At 48.7% G+C, this 22,959-nt stretch overlaps 1 protein-coding gene across 1 annotated transcript in view; it reads left to right on the top strand.

The window, feature by feature from the left end:
• Positions 1-22,959, top strand: part of Hck (HCK proto-oncogene, Src family tyrosine kinase) — a 42,057-nt gene that overhangs the window by 10,701 nt on the left and 8,397 nt on the right. The window contains exons 2-10 of the mRNA XM_087911103.1: positions 5,020-5,137; positions 7,774-7,816; positions 8,563-8,662; positions 9,388-9,486; positions 10,700-10,803; positions 13,451-13,600; positions 13,993-14,145; positions 16,181-16,360; positions 17,627-17,703. Of these exons, the coding sequence (XP_087767229.1) occupies positions 5,021-5,137; positions 7,774-7,816; positions 8,563-8,662; positions 9,388-9,486; positions 10,700-10,803; positions 13,451-13,600; positions 13,993-14,145; positions 16,181-16,360; positions 17,627-17,703 (1,023 nt within the window). The 5' untranslated portion in view covers position 5,020. The remainder of the gene's footprint in view (positions 1-5,019; positions 5,138-7,773; positions 7,817-8,562; positions 8,663-9,387; positions 9,487-10,699; positions 10,804-13,450; positions 13,601-13,992; positions 14,146-16,180; positions 16,361-17,626; positions 17,704-22,959) is intronic.

Here is a 22,959-nt window from a genome sequence, read left to right as displayed (position 1 = left end):
CTGTAAGTAGGACATGGACTGGATAGATGGTTCTCAAGGAAAGAAATGCAAACGGCCAATAGTACTTGAAAGAAGTTTGCAACATCTTTAGTCAACAGGGAAATGCAAGTTAAAACTACGCTGAGATTCTCGCTCACCCCGTCAGAATGGCTATCAACAAGAAAGCAAATGAGGCTGTGGTAGGAGGGTTGCCATGAGTCCTGGGTAGTCTGGGATCCATCTTGAGAGCCTGTCTCAACAAATGAAAGTCAAAAGGCAAGGACAAATACTGGAGAGGGCGTGAAGAAAGGACCCCTGTCCCTGTTGGCTGACAGGAGTGAAAACTAGAGCCGCCGCTATGGAAATCAGCATGAAGGTTCCTCAAAAACATTGACTAGCGCTGCCGTCTGACCCAGCTGCACCCCTCTGGGCTGTCAGTCAGCACAGCCGCCAGGAAGTGGAACCACTAGAGGTCTACCGGCAGCTGCATGGATGGCGAAGATGAAATGCATGTGCAGAATGGAGGACTAGTCTGCTCTCAAGAAGAATAAATGGCACAATTCTTAGGAAAGAGGATGAAACGGAGAATGTTAAGTGAAATAAGACCAATTCCGGAAGACAAATAGCATGTATTCTCTCAAATGCAGAATCTAGATATAAATTTACATCTTTGTGAATGGTGTGTGAGGGAGGGGATTAAGGGAAGAGAGATGGTAAATGTGACATAGAAGCAGGCTGTAGGAAATACGTATGTCACAGAATCTCTCACCTTAGCCACTTGAATGTGTAGTCTAGTGGCATTTAAATATCCGTAATGCACTGCCGTTGTCATCATCCACCTCCGTAACCCCCATCATCCGCTAAAACCAAAGATGCCTCCATTCAACAAAACTCGCCACACCCCGCTCCAGGCCACAACCAGTCTACCACTGTCTCGAACAGTGGCTTCTCCATATGAACGTGGCTTCCATTCTGTGAGTTCAGATTTCACTTCTTGACTCGATCCATGCAGCAAAAGCCATATCCTGACACTTTGCTGTAAAGAGCGCAGGTGCTCTGAGCAGGTGAGCAGCCGCGGAGATGGCTCAGCAGTAGAATACTCCCCAGCAAGTCTGACAACTTGAGTTTGGATCCACAGAACTACATAAAAACTGGACACAGCAGCACAGGTGTCTTTTCCTCATGCACCCTTATGGGAGAATTGGAAGTGGAGGCAGGAGAAAGAATCCAGTGAAGCTCTCAGACCAGCCAGCCTGAACAGATGCAGCAGAGAACAAGAGGTGAGTTTACTCTGGAGCAGAGTGACCACAGACAGGAATGCAGATTAGGTTACCCCCAAATTCCATGCTCCAACATGGAGAAGTCGCATGAAGGTTTGTTTTGGCTTTATTTTTTTATTTTTTTGTTTGTTTGTTTTCTTGAGACAGGGTTTTTCTGTGTAACAGCTCTGGCTGTCCTGGAACTCACTCTGTAGAAAAGGCTGGCCTCGAACTCACTGTGCTGAGATTAAAGGTGTGCACCGCCACCACCTGGCTCATGAAGTTTTTATAGTAACAAGACAAAGACAATCATCAATCAAGACATTCTTTAAACACATCAGTGGGAACATGAGTTAGGTGGTTACGGCAAAGCTGGAGAGTCTCCACTCCAGGCTTTAGATGCTGCTGGCTCGCTTTCTTAGCCCTTCGCTTGGTGGAAAATAGGGTTTTGTTAAGTCAATCCACTCCAGAAGGTTTCTATCTGTTAGCCACAGGATGTTAGAGGTGGTCAAGGAATGGCTGTTTAGGAAACTCAAGATAGCATGTAATTAGGTTTAACTGTTCTTAGGTTCTGGCTGCAGCCTCTCTGTACATCACTGGGGATCTAATCCGTTAATCAGCCGCCTCCGCAGACTCGGCCCCTTTCCAGGAATATTCCTTCACAAAGCTCTGTCTCAGAACCCAGTGGAGGAGAGAGCTAGCCACCAAGGCTGTCCTCTGAACCTCCGACACACATGCTGTGGCATGGGTACACCTGCTCCAAAGTGATGGGGATTTCCTGTTTCAAAAGTTCCTGCTGTGTGGAGGCTGCAGCTCCAGGCCAAACTGCAGATTCCCCTTGTCTCTTAGCCATTTGTTTGTGTGTTATCTGGTAGGGGGTGGGGCTCGAACTCAAGGCCCCTCTATGCCTAGCAAGTGCTATACCACTGAGTCATACCTCCTACCGCACGCCCCCATTTGGTGGCACATTTGCTCGTAAATAGAAATATTAGGGCTGAAGTTTCTGTGGGGCTCACTGTGCCCAGCCATTTCACTTCTGTCAGCAACCTTAGAAAACCCACCCTGGGAAACAGAGCCCACCATCCAGGCTGGGGGCATAGCTCAGTGGTTGGGTTCTTATTCGACATTTATGCTGTCCTGGGTTCCATTCACGGCGCCAGGAAAGGAAGGGAGAAAGAAAGAGGAAAAAAAGAGAGAACCCCACCATCCTTCCTGAGAGGGGCCTGGGACTGGGTCTTCATGAATATGTAAATCATCCATATAAATGATGCTTAATAAGCGCCCTGTGATTGGGGCCAGCAGATTCACCGCAGCAGCGCTCACAGCTGCCCTGCCTCGTGCAGCAAGTTCCTCCGACTGATCAAAACATACCAAGTGTACTGTGATCTTATGCAAAGTAAAACACACACCCAAGATGACACTTCATTTCCCAGAACTTTTCTCACAAATCGAGAGATGCTGGTTTCAGGTTTAAAGTATCAAGCAGTTGATTCATTGTCACAAAATTTCAGATTAGTGATCTAGCACTCCAGGGATCTAACCGTGTAACCGTGTTCTCTCCCGTACATGTCGGTAAACAGAAGAAATCATGTTGGGTTTTGGCTCTTGTTCAAGACTTATATTGTTTGTTTTGAGAGAAGGTCTCATGTAACCCAGGTTGGCTTTAACAACTTAAGTATAACTGAATTTTCCCATCTGAGCACTACCCAGGCCCAAGCCTTCGTAGCTTCTGCGATCCCATGAGATGGAGTGTGTTCAGTGGTCTGGCCATAATAGAAGCGAGTTCTCGCTGCCCTAGAGCCGTGCAGTGCCGGGGAAGCCAGCCCTTCCTCCACAGTGGCTTGCAGCCTGCTTTCTCAGCAAACACATGAAAGAAGAAATACTTTGGCCACTCTACCGTGAAGTTTTCATGTATGCACTGCTGGGGTCCATCCCTAGGTCCCAATCCCAGGGTCTCACACATGCAAAATTGGCCCTCTATCACCAAGCTATGCCCTTAGCTCCCTACAATTAAGTTAGTAGGTCAGCACCCAGGTGTGGTGACACACAGCTGTAATCCTGGCACTAGGAGGCTGAGACAGAAAGGATGTGAGTTTGAGGCTAGCCTGGGCTACATAGCAAGACGGTCTCAAACAAACAGGTGAACGTGGTTCCTCCGAGGAACACAGCGGCAAAGCTGGAGAGGAAGTGGGGTCCTAGCTCCTCTAAGGTCCCCCAGAACCGCCATCACCCATGGCTAGAGGCCACAGCATTCTCCCCACGGGGCCCACACCCTGCTTCCATAGTCCCTCACACTTCTCCCAGCAACCAGGGATTCAGCCTATAGTGCGATTGATGCCCAGGAGAGGCAGCACAATGGGGTAGGGTCAACAGCCAGTCTGGAAAATAAAAATTAAAGTAACCGAAATTAAACCCCAAAGCCTCCACAGTTCCTGCCCGCCTTAGAGGAAACCCCAGTTCCTCCCTGGCCTGTGAGATGTGTGGTCTCTCACATACCTTTCCGCTCGGAGAGCTCCACCTCTCCAAGTACAGATCGGCCTCAGGGCCTTGGCACTTGCTGGTTCTGCTGCCTGCCAGACTCTACCTTCAGAGAGTCAGTTGTGGGACTCAGAAACCGGGGCTAATGTCACCTAAGAAAGGCCTTCCCCAGCTGTCCTGTCTCCAGAGCCCTGCCCAGTAGTTCCCCAGAGTGGCACACCCCACGAAAGTGTGCCACTGCCCTCACACTTGTCACCAGATTTGTCCCATCAGTTACCTGTCCACAAACTTGTTATCTTGTCTCCTTTTCATCTCCAACTGAGCTTCATCAGACGTGAACTGGCCTGTCTTATTCGCTGTTTAGAAAAACTAACATAAATGTCGGCGGGGAATGGGGCTCAGTTGGAAGATTGCTTACCCAGCATGCGCAGAGTCCTGGTGGACCCCAGCTCCACATACATGGTGTGTGATGCTGCATGCATGCTTGTAATTGACAGCACTTGGGAGGTGGAGGCAGGAGCAGAAGTTCAAGGTCATCCTCAGCGACACAGCTGAGCTGGAGACTAGGCTAGGATATAGGAGAACCTGTCTTTTATTTTTTTTTTTGAGTGTAACTTGGATGAACAAATGGATGAATGAATGACCAGCTAAATCCACTAGAAAGAAGAGGAAAGGAAGGAAGGGAGGATGAGAAAGGAGAGTTATAAGTCAATCGTAATACAAGGAATATGGTGCCCAGTCATTTTTCTGGATTATTGGGGCCACGTTACACATCTTCACTGTTGGGACTTAGCACATAGTGACAGTGTAGTTGCATCTTATGTCAGGCTCTTCGGGGTGCTGGGGCCCCATCCAGAGGCTGTACTGAGAGGTCCCCATTGCTACAATTTTCTCCATCCTTCCAGTGCTCTGCAGTAGGGGTGGAGAACCTGCTGGGACTGCGGATAGGAACGGCAAGTGAGGTGTGGTGGTGTGCAGGGGTGTGGTGGTGTGCAGGGGTATGGTGGTGTGCAGGGGCCACACATCCGCTCAGTTTCCTAACCCCAAGCTGACACTGCCCACCACTCACGTTCCCCCACACTGCTCCACAGCTCTGCTGTGCTGATTCTGTTAGTCTCCTCAATAGACTCCCCCCACCCACTCTGCTGGTAGTTAGAGCCCAGGACTAGAACGCCATGTGGTCTCTGGCCAAGCAGCATGGCAGATGAGTCAGGAAGAAGCTGAGGACCCAAATGGTTTCACTCGGGACTGGCAGGCAGGTTGGGGCTGTGAAGACTCCTGTATTCCCTTCTTTTGGCTATAGGATGGGATGCATGAAGTCCAAGTTCCTTCGAGATGGGAGCAAGGTCTCGAAAACAGAGCCAAGTGCCAATCAGAAAGGTCCTATATATGTGCCGGATCCCACGTCCTCCAACAAGCTGGTGAGTATGACACCCCTGGGAGCTATCCAGCCCTTGCCATAGGGCCTTCAAACCCTTTCTGGCCCTAGCCCCATTAAGTGAACTTAGGGTACGTTGGTACCCATGAGCCACCTCTAAAATGCTTCCCTAGGCATGGAAGCTGCTTCTGGCCCAGGTCTCTGCCTCTCAATCAAATCGAGTGTGGGCCCTGAGCCTGGGCCCTGTCTACAGCAGTGCAGCAGACCCGTGACAACAGCAGTAGCATGGCTGTCCATCTGCCTGGCCAGGGTATAACAGCAATCCCAGCAAGGAGAGTAGCAGTGCTATTGGGGCGGAGGGATGTCGTGGTGGATAAAGGACTGTTGCTCAAGTGGGAGGACCAGAGTCTGGATGCCCGGCAGCATCTACAATCCCGGCACTCAGAGACAGAGACACAGGCTCTCCAGAGTAAGCCGGCTAGACAGGCTAGCCAGTGAGACACCCTCCCTCCATATATAAGGTGGAGAGTAATGGAGGAAGGCATCCACTTCAGGGGCTCCATACATGTGTGCACCATATACACACATAGCTGTACACAGGTGTGCACACATGTGAACACGCATAAACATACTTCACACACATGCAAAACAAAAACAGCAATAGTGGATCTATTAGTTAAAACACCATGACCAAGGCGACTTATAGAAGAAGGGGTTTATTTGGGCTCATAGTTCTAGAGGATGTGAGCCCATGATGGCAGAGCAGAAGCAGCAGGCAGCAGGCAGTAGGCATGGTGACTGGAGCAAGAGCTGAACATTCACATCTTGAGCCATAGAGAAGGAACCAGAAATGGGATGAGTCTTTTAACTCTCAAAACCCACCCCCAGTGACATACTTCCTCCAGCAAGGCCACACCTCCTCAGCCTCCTAAACAGTGCCATCAGGTGGGGACCAAGTGTTCAAAGGCAGGAGCCTATGCAGATCACCACAGTGGCTTTAGGAGCAAGAGCGGGAGCGCTTAACAAAATGAAGGTGTAATGCAGGAAGTAGGAGATAGCTCAGTCCGTACAGTGCTTCCCACATAAGCCCAAGAACCTGAGAATCCCTAGGACTCATGGTTTATTGTTAAAAAGAAAGGCTAAGCTGGGTGGTGGTGGCACACGCCTTTAATCCCAGCACTCTGCAGAGGCAGAAAGATCCCTGTGAGTTTGAGACCAGCCTGGTCTACAGAGCAAGTTCCAGGACAATCCCAAGCCTGTTCCAAAGGCATACAGTTCCTTCACCCAGTGACAGCCCACTATGAAGGCAAACCCTTCCCCAGGCCCAGCCCTTCTGAGCCCTTTTCCATGTGTGAGGCTCTGAATACAACCATTCCTGGGAAGGGGAAAATGATGCAATGGTCACCTCCCTCTCTTTGCACGTGACTTCTGTTCACACAGCCTGGTTACACAAACTTCTCACACTGGTGACGTCACATCCGAGTTGGTTACATACTGTTACCCTTAGCCATTCCTGGGTCTTTTCCTCACTTGAGAAGCCCTGGTTCCAAAGGACAGCTTTGGGTTGTCCTTCCTGAGGACAGATGACGGGGTGCAGTCGTCAGCTCATGTTGCTTTCTCCTTCTCGGTGCTGGCCCAGAGGTGGAGGTAAGAGAAGAGAATGTTTCTCAGAGAAGGTGTTCCCAGGCTAAATCTGTTTGAGAAACCCCGAATGACACAGGCACCTTCCTTAAGGACTTCTCAGAACCTTTAAGAATCTTTCAAAATAAACAAAAATCAAGTATCCCTCGATGCTTCCTCAAATGAATGTCTAATGACGTGTGTGATGGGGCACACTCTTGTGGAAGATAAAAAGTCATAAATTACGGAGCTCCACAAGTGACACATTCCCTAAAGGCATCTATCATTAACAGTTTGATATGGACATTCAAAAACCGTTATCCATGCATTTACCAATCCACTACCAAGTGTGTGTCCACAGGAAATATGTATACATGTTTGATATAAATATATAATGATCCATTTGTTTGTATGGAGATGTCTTAGGTTGTGACCTGGGCTCTTGCTGTGGAATACTGGAGAAGTGAGGGAACTGGTCCAGATCAGTGTTTTTTAGAGATGTCCAAAGGTACCTTGGGTACCAGGTTTCTCAGGGACAGACTCCATCATGCATATGGAACATAAAGAGGCATGGCCTGTGGGTCCTGTTGTTTATACAGCATACCATCAAGCAGTCCAGGCAAGAGCAGTTTCTTGCCCAAATGGCCAATAAACTCCATAAAGAGCCTCTTCGATGATCATCATTCTCTTGAAGTACATTGGTGCTGCCAGGAGCAGATGTGTCTCATTATCATGAAAAGTCCTAAGTTCTTAAAACATTTTAAATGCCATATTCTATTAGTCTTTGAAAGGTTTGAAGAATAACTATCCATCTGAAATATATCTCTGTACATCTAGAAAACCTAACTGATTATAAGCCTGAATATTATAGATGACTATCTATCAACCTGTATTTCTTAATTATACATTTTAAATGAACTGCACAAACACAATACCTTAATCAAGAGCAGAAATATACGTATAACAAAATTGATCTTAAATTTGTGTCAATAAACCAAGATCCATACCAATGCAAAATATTCATCTCTATACATGTCCTTGTCCTGTTTCTTCCTGCAGGGGCCAGGCAACAGCAACAGCATGCCCCCAGGGTTTGTGGAAGGTGAGTATCTGGAAGCAGGTGTCATGGCATTGCGTGCCATCTATTAACTTAGGTTCTGAGTTGTAGCTAGTGGGAAAAAGTCAAAAACACCTATATCAATTTGGTTGTGTGTGTGTGTGTGTGTGTGTGTGTGTGTGTGTGTGTGTGTGTGTGATATGCTGTGACAAAACACCATGACCAAAAGCACCTTGGGGAGGAAAGGGTTTATTTTCTCTTACAACTCGCAGGTCACAGTCCCTCACTGAGGGAACTCAAAGTAGGAAGTCATCAGGAGGCTAGAAACAGGAACTGAAGCAGAGATCACCAAGGAACAGTGCTTACTGGCTTGCTCAACTGCTTTCTTATACAATCAGCTGTCCAAGGGAAGCACAGCCCACAGTGGACTGAACCTTCCCACATCAACCATCAATCAAGAAAACAGTGCCCTACCGACTTGCCCATAGGCCAGTCTGACTTAGGCAATTCTTTACTTGAAGTTCCCTCTTGCTGGGTGACTCTGGTTTGTGTCAAGTTGGTAAAAACTAACCAGCACACCATCCCTGAATATCCTCTGAATTACCCCAGTTCCCTCCCGGGGCTCAATGTTTCTAGAACATTGCCCTGTGATGTGGACAAAGTCCTGCAAGCTTTAGCCAGCATCATGCCAGCCCTGGAGGCTGCTCAGTCACCCTATGAGACAGGCAAGGGAGTGGGGTGCACAGGGGTTCAGAGGGGGGTGCTGAGAACTACATCTCCCTTCCCGGCAGGCTCGGAGGACATCGTTGTGGTTGCGCTTTATGACTACGAGGCCATTCACCGTGAAGACCTCAGCTTCCAGAAGGGAGACCAGATGGTGGTCTTGGAAGAGTGAGTTCTAGCCTGCTTCCCTAAGACACACCCACCCACAAGGCTTAGCAACAATCCTGTTTTGCATCAGTAAAGAACTCAAAAGCCTGTCTGACTCTGGGAGTAAAGGACAGATGAGAACCTGATGGCATGCCCTAGAGGAGGAAGAGCTTGCTACCCCTGGGGTAACAGGAGCAGTGACAGGCAGGTTCTCCGCAAAGCCTCCCTAAGGCTCCTGGGACTGGGCTTCAGTTGTCCCCGCAGGCCAGGCCCCTTCAGGAGGCTTTGCACTCAGACATCCCGGGGTCTTTGAGGTCCCCACCCGTGATCGTCACAGCTCTCACCATCAGGGGTTGCTACAAGAGTTCAGATTGTACTGAAACCCCGGAATGGGACCTGGCCATGCACAGGCAAACCCTGAGCCCACAGCCTTCTCCTCCAGGCCCAAGCTGAACAGTCAATGTGAGTGCTTCCTGGACACAGGTCCTGAATTGGGTAAGGGTAGTCCAGTCGTGGCTGGAATTCAGGAAAGAAAAGGGGTCCAAAGACTCGGCATGTGATCTGTGACCCCAAATTCCTGTGGAGACCATCATCTCCCCTACCCTAGTCCTGGGCCCATGTTGGGTGCCCTACACCTAACCCTCCCGGTTTCCTGAGTGTGTGAAGAGGGGGAGCTTTCTAGGCCAGAGTGGAGACCACAACAGACTGAAGGATTCTTGTGCCCTTCTTTCCCTCCTTTCTCTTAGGTCTGGGGAGTGGTGGAGGGCGCGATCCCTGGCTACCCGGAAAGAAGGCTACATCCCAAGCAACTACGTGGCTCGTGTTAACTCTTTGGAGACAGAGGAGTAAGTGTTCTATCCCTGTCCGGCACCCTCTCGCTGTGGCTCTCAGCTTGGCTGCTTCTTTCCCATGCTTCAGGTCACAGAGGCCTGTCCTAACACCCTGTCCAACATGTCTCCTAAGAAGCCTGTTTTTACTTCCTTCTGAACATATCCCACTGGCAAAAAGGGACACTGGTTTTTCTGGTTGTCTGCACATGCACGATCTGCCTCCCTCTTGAGAATGAGCTCTCGCACATGGGCTCTGGAGTTAGGCTGTGTAGGTTCTAATCCCGTCTCTTCCTCTTCCAAGCTGCATGACCGCAGCCAAGCTACTTGTCCTCTTGGTTCTCCAGTTTGATCACTATAAAATAAGAATAAGAAAGGTGACAATGCATAGAGTTGGGTCTCTTGGTAAAGTTGGGGCTGGAGGTTTGGTGGTTAAGAACACTTGCTGCCTTTCCAGAAAACTTTTTTGGTTCCTGACACAGAGGTTCACAACTGCTTTTAATTCCAACTCCAGGGGATCTGGCATTTTTCTAGATTCCATGGACACTAGCTCTCTCTCTCTCTCTCTCTCTCTCTCTCTCTCTCTCTCTCTCTCTCTTTCACACACACACACACACACACACACACACACACACAAAATGTGTGGGGAGAGAAATAACTAAAAAAAAAACAAATGAATGAACTATCCATTCACTTCTTTAATCCCCAGCACTAGGGAGGCAGAGGCAGGCAGATCTCTGTGAGTTCAAGGACAGCCTGTCTATATAGTAAGTTCTAGGACAGCCAAAGCTACATAGTGAGACCCTGTCTTGGAGAATAAAAAAGATGAATGTTAGCTATCTTTCTCCCTTGTTGATAACTGAGGAAGCAGAGAACAGAATGGAGTCACCTGGCAGGGTTGAGGCACACTGACATCTTCTCAAGACTCTTTCCCCATCGGGTATACAAACCGCTCCATATCCTAGCGAGGCTGAGAACTGCTTCAGCTGCTTCAACGAGAACTTTCCATCAGTACCCAAAATAGCCGGGGGTGGGAGAGAGAGAGAGAGAGAGAGAGAGAGAGAGAGAGAGAGAGAATAGCTGTTTCCTACCAACCCACCCCCAAAAGTAAGAAAAACGCTACCTGAAGTCAGGTGCTTGGGTGGGCTCTGCCAGTTTGGCCTGGGCATTGTGTGAACAGGAAATGTCAATCCATCCTGAGGCTCACCATGTCCTCATTCATTCCTGGCAGGTGGTTCTTCAAGGGTACCAGTCGGAAGGATGCAGAGCGCCAACTCCTGGCTCCTGGCAATGTGCTAGGCTCCTTCATGATCAGGGACAGTGAGACCACCAAAGGTGATGCCTGTCCTCCCTGCCTTCCTGTGCCCCATGGTGCCAGCTTCAACCCCTAGGGAGAGTCTCTGAGGAAGGCTGAGTGGCTCAGTCAAAAGACCATGCTGCCAGGTTTTCTCCCCTCCTTTGCTGCTCTGAGCAGTGGGAAGGCTAAGGGTCTTTGCTAGGTGGCTTTCCTCAGTTCCAGTAGATGCAGGCTTAGGTCAATGGAAGTGGTTTGAACCCTGATGGCAAACAAACCTCCTGCTGACACTTTGTTCTCTCTAGCTCCTGGCTGAATTTTTTTAAATAGCCACCCTACTGTATCCTGTCTACAAGTCCCATTCCTCCTCGGTGAAGAAACACTGTGGGGTGAGCTAAAGCTAGACCCAAAACCACCTCTGGGACTCACTCAAAATTCTCTCTTGGTGGGGGCAGTGAGATGGCTTTGCCGGAGGTGCCTGATCAAGTTTGACAACCTAAGTTCGATTCCCAGAAGCTACATGGAAAAAGGAAAGAACCAACTCCTGAGAGTTGTCCTCTGACCTCTACAAGCATGCCATGACATGCATGTCCTACTCCATTAAGATATAAGGGAGAGCTCTTTGGGGACATGTGGATAGGAAGATGTCATGGATAGATGTCAGCAGTCTTGTCCTGAAGTTTCTGTACTGAAAAGGTGGCATCTTGAGTGGGTGTTTTAAAATACATATATTTAAAATTTATATTATAATATATGTATACATATAACCTCAAACCACAGAGAATGGCTCCCCCAGCACTGCCCCAGTGAGTTTCCCAGGGCAGCACTGCGGCAGGCGCCCTCTGAGTTTAGACTCCACAGGCGCAGTGAGCCTTTGACTGTCATTTGCTCTCAAAGTCACTTGATTTGAACAGGTCAAGTCAGTTGTATAAAGTGTGACCTGGTTGGAACTGTGAGGCACATAGTTTTGGGGACATTGAAGGCATTTGTGTGTCTGGGACCAGTTCTTCCATCCGTGTCTGAGGCCAGCAATCATTTAGGCTGCAGGGAGGCCCAGCCTTTTGTCTCCATCTGTGCCTAGGATAGTTTAGAGATTGGGCTGTCCACCTCTGCGGAGAAGCAGAGAAATCAACGGTACCATGGCAGACCTGTGGACAGGAGGGTGGGCTGAACTAGCTTCCACAGCCCTTGCAGGTGAGGGTATGCTGGGGATCAGATAGATTTAGAATGAGGCCATGAGTGCTTGGCTGCTTCCCAGATCCTGCACACCCTGTCCAGGCCCCCCTTGACTGGGACAGGGTGGCTAAGGAGGGGCCCTCAACCCAAACGTATCACTTACCAGCTCTGTGACTCCAGGTAAGGTATGTCACCTCCTTGCTCAGTTTCCTCACCTATATAAAACAGGATTGGCAATACTATAAAGCCTCTACCTTATGAGGTTATTCGCTATGATGAGTAATATAATCCATGTAGTTTTAATTTCTAAAATGCATACTATTCCCATTGATCCACCGTGTAATCTTGATGTGTTGAAATGTGTTCTTCATTCGCTGTTCGTTTAGCAGCATGCTTAGAACAGGGCTTGGCATGTACAGTCTGCTGTCATTCAGCAATTTAAACCTCCCCCAAATCCCATGACACTGTGCTGTTAAAAAAGAAAAAAATGAAAGGCAGAAAGGCTAGTTAGCACAGCTCGTACATGGCAAACTGTGGCCACAAACTGGAGGACTTGTGTGTCTCCGGTCCGTGTCGTAGCTGGCTGCAAGCTTGGCGGCTTCAAGCTGTGTATCTGTATCACCTCACAATTCCGAAAGGCAGGAGACCGAGCTTGCTGGGATCTGGTCAACGTGTCTGTGGGGTTGGTTTCTTCTGGGGGCTCGTAGGGTGGGGGTGGGCAGCATTTTACTTTCTGCCCTTTCAGGCTTTGAGAGGCCACCAGCATGGCTAGGCTCATAGCTTTTCCTCTCCAGCACCTGCCTCCCCCTGGGCATTCCCTAACCGCCTCCCTCTGACAAACAGCCCTCTGGATTCGCTGGGAACCATTATGCAGTTGACCACAGTGCATTTTTCACATGTCAGTAACTAGGCCAGATGTTCTCTCTTTTCATTTATTTGTATGTTTCTGATTCTCTCTCTCTCTCTCTCTCTCTCTCTCTCTCTCTCTCTCTACCAATTTAATATGGCATCTTGGCTTTTTCGTCATTAAATAGATGATAGATAGATAGATAGATAGATAGATAGATAGATAGATAGATAGATAGATAGATAGATGATAGATAGGTGGATGGATAGATGATAGATCAGAAATAATGAGTGATAGTGATGTCCAGCTTACTGACCATCTCAAGTCATTTACAAGCATTACTTCTGCTGATCACTGGGCACTGTGATGAGATTGAACAGCATGGCTACTCTTATTTTACAGGTGAGGAAACTGAGGCAGCAAAAGGCCATGTAGTCATTTGTCCAAGGACTCACAGCTGAAAATGGCAGGCCTGGGGTGGGAACCCAGGCAGCCCCGTGGTCGTTAAGCTCACCCTTAACGATCTGAGAATTTGCCCAGTGCCCATGAGCTGACATGAGACCGGCAGGGGCCTCACAGGCAATCATACAGATGTCAAGGTACTGACACCAGGTGGCCAGGTTTCCAAGGTGCCATTCTGATGGGCTTCTCTTGGACTAATGCAGGGAGTTACTCGCTGTCTGTTCGAGACTATGACCCCCAGCACGGAGACACGGTGAAGCATTATAAGATCCGGACCCTGGACAGTGGAGGCTTCTACATCTCCCCGAGGAGCACCTTCAGCAGCCTGCAGGAACTTGTGGTCCACTACAAGAGTGAGTCCCTCCCGAGGCCAGGCCCCCACATTTGACTGTAGAGCTTCAGCTGGTCCCCACTTCAGGGTGCATCCCAGTTGGGAGGCTACCGCCAGCCACAGCTTTAATTCCTCCACACCTTGGCCATGTTTTACAAGGGTTGTTTGGTTCTAGAGAAGGAACCAGAGTCTGGTGACTTCTAGGCAAGTTCTGGATTGCATCATCCCCCACTGAGACGGGTCTGTCTCTCAGAATCCCAGTCACATGGGATTCTGCATGAAGCATTGAAGCACTCCGAGGTCTCCTGACCAGTCATGTGGGACAATCCTGAGGGTTAGGCTTGTTGGACACCAGGGGTGGGGGGATACAGGTAGCATCTCGTCCTGTTCTGCTGACTGGGCACTTTGTTTCAGAGGGAAAGGACGGGCTCTGCCAGAAGCTGTCAGTGCCATGCGTGTCTCCCAAACCCCAGAAGCCATGGGAGAAAGATGCCTGGGAGATACCTCGAGAATCCCTCCAGATGGAGAAGAAACTTGGAGCTGGGCAGTTTGGAGAAGTGTGGATGGGTAAGAAGCAGTGGCGAGAGAACCACAAGGCCATGCTGGGAGGGCCCTACCGGTGCAGGGCTATCGCACAGCAGAAGGAGATTTAAATAATAACCCCAGAGGGCCACTCCTCAGATAACAAACCAAATCACCTACTGGGAAATCACTATTTTGCCTTTGTGGCCAGCCTTAAGGGTCAAAGAATTGCCCTCTAAGAGGCCCGAGTCCTGGATGGCAAATGCCCTCTGTTGTGTGGAGCTGGGCAGCCTGCCTTTTGGAGCTGACATACTCAGGAACTCTAGGGATGATGAAAATTCATAGTGGTAGAAAGAACATGGGTTTCCAGGTACTTAGCTGTTCAGATCAAGAGCCACAATGCCCAGTGACATTCCATATGTGGTGGGGTGCCAGAAAGGCCTGATGCACCACGGTAGTCCTTGTCCCACTTTTAAGAACAGCAATTCCTGTTTCATGGGGAGGTAGGTGGTCACAATGCCTGGCCCGCCGAGTTAACACTCCCTCGTGTGGCAGCTCGAAGAGAAGCAAACATTCAGTCAGATAAAGCACATTGGTTGGTTGGTTATTTGGTTGCTTTGGTTTGGTTTTTCGAGACACCAGAGTTTCTTTGTGTAGTCTTGGCTGTTCTGGAATTAGCTCTGTAGAACAGGCTGGCCTCGAACTCACCTACCTTTGCCTCCAAAATGCTGGAGTTAAAGGCATGTACCACCACACAGTAAGATTTAAAAGCTACATTTATTGATAGCCTCCTTATGCTAGGTACTGAATAAAAGACTGAAACCATAAGGAAACACAAGAAAGACAGATCTGAGTAACTAAGTTGGGGCCAATAAAAACAAAACAAAAAAGCTGTCCCTTGAGGCCCCATGCTCTCACTGCAGGAAGCTCACAAATCTGGATTTGAGCTTCCTGACATCCAAGCACACATGGAAAGAAACAAGAGCCCTGAAGCAGGGTGGCTGAAGACTTGAGGGACAGGTGTATGCAGGGTGGTTAGTGTATAGAAGCCCGAGTGAAGTCAGTCAGATGACTCGGCAGGTAAAAAGGCTTGCCGCAAAAGCCTGATGATCCGAGTTCAATCCCTGGAATCCACAGTGGAACATGGAAACTGGCTGTCAAAGATTGTCCTCTGACCTACACACACACACACACACACACACACAGAGAGAGAGAGAGAGAGAGAGAGAGAGAGAGAGAGAGAGAGAGAGAGTATTTATTTTGTTTTTTAAAAAGCAAGTCTGAATTTAGAGACCCAGGCCTATAATTCCAGCTACTATATTGAGACAGGAGGACTCAAGTTCAAGACCAACCTGGACAACTTAGTAAGACCCTGTTTCAAAATAAAAAGTGAAAGAGGGAAGAGGGCTGGGTTCGTAGCTCAGTGACCGAGCACTTTCCCAGCGTGAGGCCCTGGCTTAGTCACTAGTAGTGTGTGTTGGGGTGAACTTGGAAGACAGAAAAGTGAGCAAGGCCAGGTCAAGCAGGGCCTGCAGGGCACAGTGAGTCCGGAATTTATTTCAAGGCAGTGTTAAACACCGTGTTGCAGGCTCGTGTCACAATCTAATTTGTGGTTTAAGGGTTACTACTGTTACTGCTGTTAGTTTACAGTGCTGAGGATCACGCTCTCGGGGAGGGAGGGGGGGGCCTTGCATGTGCCAGGCGAGTGTTGTGCCACCGAGCTCCAGTCTGGCACTTGAGACATGGGCTGGCCTGGAGCTGCCGGCTCTCCCGCTTCACAGCCTTGGGAGCTCCGGGGTGACAGACGCGTGCCCAAGCTCACACAGAAAGCTATTGTTCACTCTTGCAAACCGCTCTTCACACTGAGTGCTTCTTTTCATTTCACTTAGATGAGGAAAGCACGGCCCAGACAACTGAGGTGGTTTGTTGAGCTGCACTCAGCTAGGGAGCAGGGAACCGGTCTCCATCCCAGAGCTGAGGCCACAGTGGGGCGCGCTGTCTTAAAGGAGCAGGTGGGCAGGGAGGGCTCCTCGAGGGATGCTGGATCCTAATCCCCTTCCTTGCTCCGTGCTTTCTCCAGCCACCTACAACAAGCACACCAAAGTGGCGGTGAAGACCATGAAGCCAGGGAGCATGTCTGTGGAGGCCTTCCTGGCAGAGGCCAACCTCATGAAGACGCTGCAGCATGACAAACTGGTGAAGCTGCACGCCGTGGTCACTCAGGAGCCTATCTTTATCGTCACGGAGTTCATGGCCAAAGGTGCGTGCGTGCGTGCGTGCGTGCGTGCGTGCGTGCGTGCGTGCGTGCCCCGCCCAAGCAGACTTCTTTCGGACTCAAAGATGACCTTGACCTGGCTCTCCTGGCACTTCTAACAAATCCCCACAAAGCGCCAACCGTCAGTCCAGCCTCCTGGCTCACAGAGTGAAATCACGTGCTGGGTGGTTAATGGAGAGGAAGGGCAGGGCCTTCATAGCAGGGAGCAGGCAGAGTCTCTGAGACAACAGAAGAGGCACGTGGCTTCCTGGTGACTAGGATCTTAGATCCTTGGTGCTGTACTGTAAAGAAGCCCTGCTTGGAGTACTAAGGGACAAGAAGCCACATGGAGAGAGACCATAAAGATGAGACATTATCTTTAATGTTCCTCCTCTGTCATCTCCCTTCACAGTGTGGGTCACCTAGCCTGCTATGACCAACCCACAGAATCATGGGAAATGTTCATGTCGTCACTTCGGGCTACTAAGCTTTGGGATACCCTACTTGTGGTCATTCAGTATATCTCAGGAATGTTTGAGACAGGATTTCACTCTGTAGCCCAGGCTGCCCTGGCCCTTACTATGTAGCCCAGGCTAGCCTTGATCTCACAACAGCCCTCTGCCTCAGTCTCTCAACCTGGGATTACAGCTTCACAAATGCTGTGTCTCCACACCTGGCTTTTCCAGGGTTTTTTTTTTATCATTGTTGTTGTTATTATTAATTTATTTTAAGAGAGTTATTCAGTCCCTGCTCATTTTTGGATTAACATCCCACACACCATCATCCAATGTGATTTGAAATCTCAAAACCATTTCCATTTTCCAAATCTGCAATCGGCTGGCTTCCTAAAGCCAGGCCCCAGGCACCGAGTCTCATGAGGCTGCATCTACCAAAGAATCCAACTAGCAACCAAAAAGTCCTCTCAGAGAAATTCAGGCTCTAGCGCTCAGACAGTAGGGGCAGTAAGTAGACGCTTCTGACTCGAGCGTCGTGGCTGGGCAGTGATGAAAGCCTGTAGTTGTGGCTATTCTGCTAGCTGAAGTGGAAAGATGGCTGGAGCCCAAGAACTGGGGACCAGCCAGACAATATAGCAAGATGCCGTCTCAGAAGGAAAGTTGGCTGGAGATGTAGCTTGGGTAGTAGAGCCCTTGCCTTGTGTCTGAGGCCCTGGGTTCAGTCCCTGTACTGCAAAGAAGAAAACCCTCTACCACTATGAAAACAGTGTTTCCCTACGGACTAGCAGGCAGTGTTCCTTCTCGCTCCCCTCTGCAGGAAGCCTGCTGGAGTTTCTGAAGACTGAAGAAGGGAGCAAGCAGCCATTGCCGAAGCTCATTGACTTCTCAGCCCAGGTGAGCCTAGGCCAATGATGGTCAGGAGAGGTGACGCCACTTGGGTGCTCTGGGTCCTTTGTGTGACTACCCACCCCTCCACATGTACATGGATCGGTTCCAGGACCACACAGATACCAAAAGCTTAAGACCCTTATAGAAAATCAAGTATTTACAAATAACCCAGGCACATTCTCCTGTGTAGTGCTTAGCACATCTCCAGGTGACTTACAGAATCCAACATTAATGCATTTTATATTGTTTAGGGGTTAATAATCATTTTTAAAAGTCTGTAGAGAGCCGGGAGGTGGTGGTGCACACCTTAAATCCCAGCACTAGGGAGGCAGAGGCAGGCAGATCTCTATGAGTTTGAGGCCAGCCTGATCTACAAGAGCTAGTTCCAGGACAGGCATTAAAGAGACAGAGAAACCCTGTCTTGAAGAAAACAAAACAAAACAAAACAACAAAACAAACAAACAAAAAGTCTTTAGAGACTTAATGTAGATGCAATTGTTTTAAGAATATTCTTGTGCCGTTGGTTGAGTCTGTAACTGCAGAACCCACAGACATAGACTTTTCTTCATATAGAACAATTCATACAGAGCGCACATCAAAACTATGGAATGGGTTTTTTAGAAAAGATTAATCTTTTATTTTTTATATATGGATATGTGGGTCTTTTCCTGCATGTAAGTCTGTGTGTCACATGCATGCCTGGTGCCCTCAGATGCCAGAAGAGGGAATCAGATCCTCTAGAACTGGAGTTACAGATGGTTGTGAGCCATCATGCAGCATTGGGACCCAGTCCAGGTTCTCTGGAAGAGCAGCCAATGCTCTTAACCACTGAAACATCTTTCCAATTCCTGAAATCATTTTGTTGATTGGTTGGTTGGTTGGTTTTGGGTGTGAGGCATGGAACCTAGGGCCTTATACATCCAGAGAAGGCACTTCCTTTGAGCTACATGGAAGTTATCCATTCTTTATGTAACAGATCACCTCACAACTTAGTAGCCTGAAATAATAACTTCGAATATTTTCCATGATTCTTTGGGCTGACTGTAGCAGGCTAGGTTGATCACTCTGTGAACCGAGGGGACCTGAGTAGAATGTCCAAGGTGATCCTTATAATTTCTCTCTGTGTGGCCTCTCGTCACTCAGTTTTGGCTGTCCTGGAACTCGTTTTGTAGACCAGGCTGACCTCAAACTCACAGAGATCCACCTGCCTCTGCCTCCCGAGTGCTGGGATTACAGGCGTGCGCCACCACCACCTGGCATCACTCCGTATCAGCTTCTTTATAGGCCGGCATCAAAGCTCCAAGGGACCCAGCCGGGGAGTAACTGGTGGCTAAGTCTCTGTTTGCATTGACTGACTTGTCAATACCCCACTGGCCAAAACCAGTCAGGGCAGCAAGAGCAGAGCCAGTGCTGGACAAGAGGGATGAATCCTGGCAGGCAGACAGAGTCTGCTCACAGGAGGGTGACTGTCATCCCACTTTACAGTCCTGAGGAGGTGTGAAGAATGTGAGGGCGAATGGCCGTAATCCTAACATTCAGGAGGCAGAAGATGGACAATCAGGAGTTCCAAGATAGATCTGAGCTACTGATTGTCAAAAAAAAGAACAAGGTTAAATACAGATAAGGAAACTGAGCCAGACAGTGGTGATGCACACCTTTAATCCCAGCACTCGGGGAGGCAGAGAGACACAGGCAGATCTCTGTGAGTTTAAGGCCAGCCTGGTCTACAGAGCAAGTGCCAGGATAGGCTCCAAAGTTACAGAGAAACCCTGTCTCAAAAAACCAAAAAAAAAGGAAACTGAAACTCAAGGAAGTTCTGCAGTGGCCTAAGTTGCAGGGCTGATTAGGGGAGGGATGGGTAAAACAGCCATGAAAATGGCAAACACCACTGCCTCATACAGTTCTCTTGCGTATGAGCCAAGGGAATTAACCATGGGCTCTCTCCACCTACTACCTTCACGGCCCTGACTCACAGTCTTAAAAGCAGAATCCAGCAAAGAGAAGGGATGTGCAAGCCTTAAAACCCCATTTAAAATAAACAAGCATAACAAAAAATGGTTCAATGGTGCAGAGTTTTGCTAGGTGCATGGCACCCTGGGTTCTAATCCCAGTGCTATACAAAAAAAAAGAAAGAAAGAAAGAAAAAAGAAAAAGAGAGAGAGAGAGAAAGAGAGAGAGATTCTTTGTCCTTTGTCCTGCCCCCTTGACACAGCACAGACGCTGTTTTCCTCCAACCCTGTCTCACGCTCTCTGCTCTCTGGGAAAGCATGGTTGACAATAGGGCTATGGAGATGCATGGCTTGATCCAGGAGTCATCAGGAAAAGAGTCACCAGGAAGTGGTCTCTAGGAGGCTCCTGGGGATTAGAAATTCTGCACATGCAGAGGAATAGGAAAGAGGGTCTCGACAAAAGAAAATGCCAGGACAAAAGAAAATACCAGGACAAAAGAGAAAACGAAGGGGCTGAGCCTGGTCAGCCAGAGCCTCCTGTGTGATACAGATGAAAGGGATATGGCGTGGCGTGCAACCCAGTGGGAACCGAGGGAATTTGCAGCTGAGCAAATTTGAGCCTGGTGGTGAGGCCCAGGTTGGAACTCATTTGAGTATGCAAATGCCAGAACCACAGGCAAGGTCTAGCCAGAGGCCCGACTTTCAGAGCCCTGAATGCCAGAGGTGTATGGAAATCAAGGCCTGGCACTGCTGTCCCAGTGACCCCGGTCCTCCAGGAACAACAGTGTGACCTGTTACTAAAGAATAGCAGTCAAACCAGCAGGAGCCTTGCCAGACAAGGGTCAAAGGCTGCAGCACGAGCTCCTGTTGGGGCTGGGGATGTAGCGGAGTCAGCAGAGTGCTCGCCTAGTACACATGAAGTCCCAGACTTGACCCCCAGCCCCCATAAACCAGACGCGGTGGTGCACATCTATAATCTGGACACTTGAGAGACAGAAGCAGGAGGACCAGACGTTCAAAGTCATTCTCGGTTATTTAGTGAGTTCTAGGTCAGCCTGGGCTACATAAAACTGTCTCAGAAAATAGAGTCACACGCTCCCTGTCACAGCTAAAGAAAATAAACAAGGCAAGATACTTGGCCACACTGTTGGCATAACTAGCCACCTCTGAAATGACTCTATATGAAAGATGCTGTCCTTACCTGTGGGGCAATCTTAGAGGTCAATCTCCCTATGAACCCTGGGAGACAGGCTCAAGGTCACAGAGCTTGGGAATCAAGATGAGCAGGTCCAACCCTGGGGCTATTTAGTTATGATGTTCCATTACCCCCAAGTTAGTTAGTTAGTTAGTTAGTTAGTTAGTTAGTTAGTGTTCCTGCCCACATTGAGCTCAGGTAAGAACCAGGGACATATGAGTGTCAATCAGCGGGAAAGCACTAGGCACAAAGGGTGGGTGGACTCAGCAAAGCCATAGCTCACAGGCCCGCTTCTGGAACTTACGTGTTATGTAGCTATGGGCTGGTTATTTACTTCTCTGGGCTTTCATTTTCCCTACTATAGAAAGAGATAGCAAAACTACCTTCCCAAGCTCATAGAAAAAAAAAAAATGAAAGAAAGAAAGAAAGAGAAAAACCACTTCTCTGATTATCAGTTTATAGTAAATAATCTGCAGTGTCATCATCCTAATAACTTTTCAAGCTATTCTTCTAAGGATGCCCTATAAATTTTCCACACTCTCCAGGTCAAAGCCGGTCTCCCTCAGCTACAACCTCTATTTCAGACAAAATCAGTCTTGAGATTGCATTCAGAAGTTGGGCCTGTTTCCACTGCCTTTGACGCTCCCTGCTGTTCATTCTTTGGAAGTGCACTACCTGGTCCCTTCTGGCTTTGTGTTTACTGGCCGGCCCTGCTGTGGTCCATCTGATCAAATTCTGCTGCCCCCTCCCCCTCCATTCCCCAGATAATCTTCTCTGATGATTCAGTTCTGGGCTCCAGAGTATTGCCAGTAAGGGCCATGAGGGTGCCCGTGGTCCACACTACAGCTGAAGGCTGTACTGATGCCCGTGGTCTGTGTTACCATGGAAGGGCATGTGCATACCCTTGGTCTTGGCTGCCGCCTAAGCCATGTTGATGTCTGTGGGCCGTGCTACAGCTGAGGCTGTGTTGATGTCCATGAGTTGTGCTGCCCCTGGAGGGTATATTGAGTCTGTGTCTACGTTTGGTGTGGGAAGTCCTTCTGTGTATACGTTGCTTTTATTGGTTAGTAAAGAAGCTGCTTTTAGCCAATGGCTTAACAGAATATAACCAGGCTGGAAGAGATAGAGAGAGAGAGTAGGTGGAGTCAAGGAGCAGCCATGTAGCCGCAGCCAGGGACAGACACACCGGAAACTTGCCAATAAACCATGAGCCTCATAGTAAAATATGAAATAATAAAAATGGGTTAACCAAAGATATAAGAGCTAGCTAGCAATATGCTTAGGTGATTGGCCAAGCAGTGATTTAAATAATATAGTTTTTACATGATTATTTCAGGAGTCTGGGCAGCCAGGAAATGAAAAAGTGGCCTCCTACAACACATGTTACCACCAAAGGCCATGTAGACGGCTGTGGTCTGTGCTGTCACCTGAAGTCAAGTTGATGTCCATGGCCTGTGGGGCCACCAAGGGGCATGATGGTGTCTGTGGTCTGTGTGGCAGCCAAAGTCTATGTTGATTTCCATGGTCTGCACTGCCACTGGAGACCATGCTGAGGTCCACAGGCCATGCTGACGACAGAGGCATGTGAATGTCTGCCGTCCATGCTAGTGCCAGAAACCATGTGGAAGTTCATGATCCATGTTGTCACTGACTGTAAAGAACAAGGAAGCTACTTTTGCAGTGGTTTTGATGACTGCAGACTCACAGTTGAGAAAGGAACATAAAAGGCTTCCGTGACAACCTCTTCCCCAGCCCTGCTGTCCCCTCCCCCCAAAAGAAATAGTCTAGATAGGAAGCCATTGAAGGAAACTCTTAAAAATTATGTTAGGATGCTGAAGTGTAGCTCCTCACAGCTGATGCCTCCTGGCAGGGGTGAGGGTGGGGAAGGATGCGGTTTTCTATAAGGGGCTGGCCGCTGGGAGTTTGACCATGCTACAGTGAGTACATGGGCAATACAAAATAGACTTGGGTTTATTTTTCCTTTTATTTTTTCTTCTTTCTTTCTGGGAGGTTACAAGGGTGGGGTGGACCTGGGAGGACTGGGAAGTGTGTGTGATCAGAGTGCATTATATGAAACCTCAATCGATAAAAAATATTATGTTGGAAAAAAAAAAGATT

This window comes from Myodes glareolus, chromosome 10 (genome assembly GCF_982192425.1).
Source record: "Myodes glareolus chromosome 10, mMyoGla1.1, whole genome shotgun sequence".
NCBI lineage: Eukaryota > Metazoa > Chordata > Mammalia > Rodentia > Cricetidae > Myodes > Myodes glareolus.
This window is presented reverse-complemented; position numbering and strand designations above follow the sequence as displayed.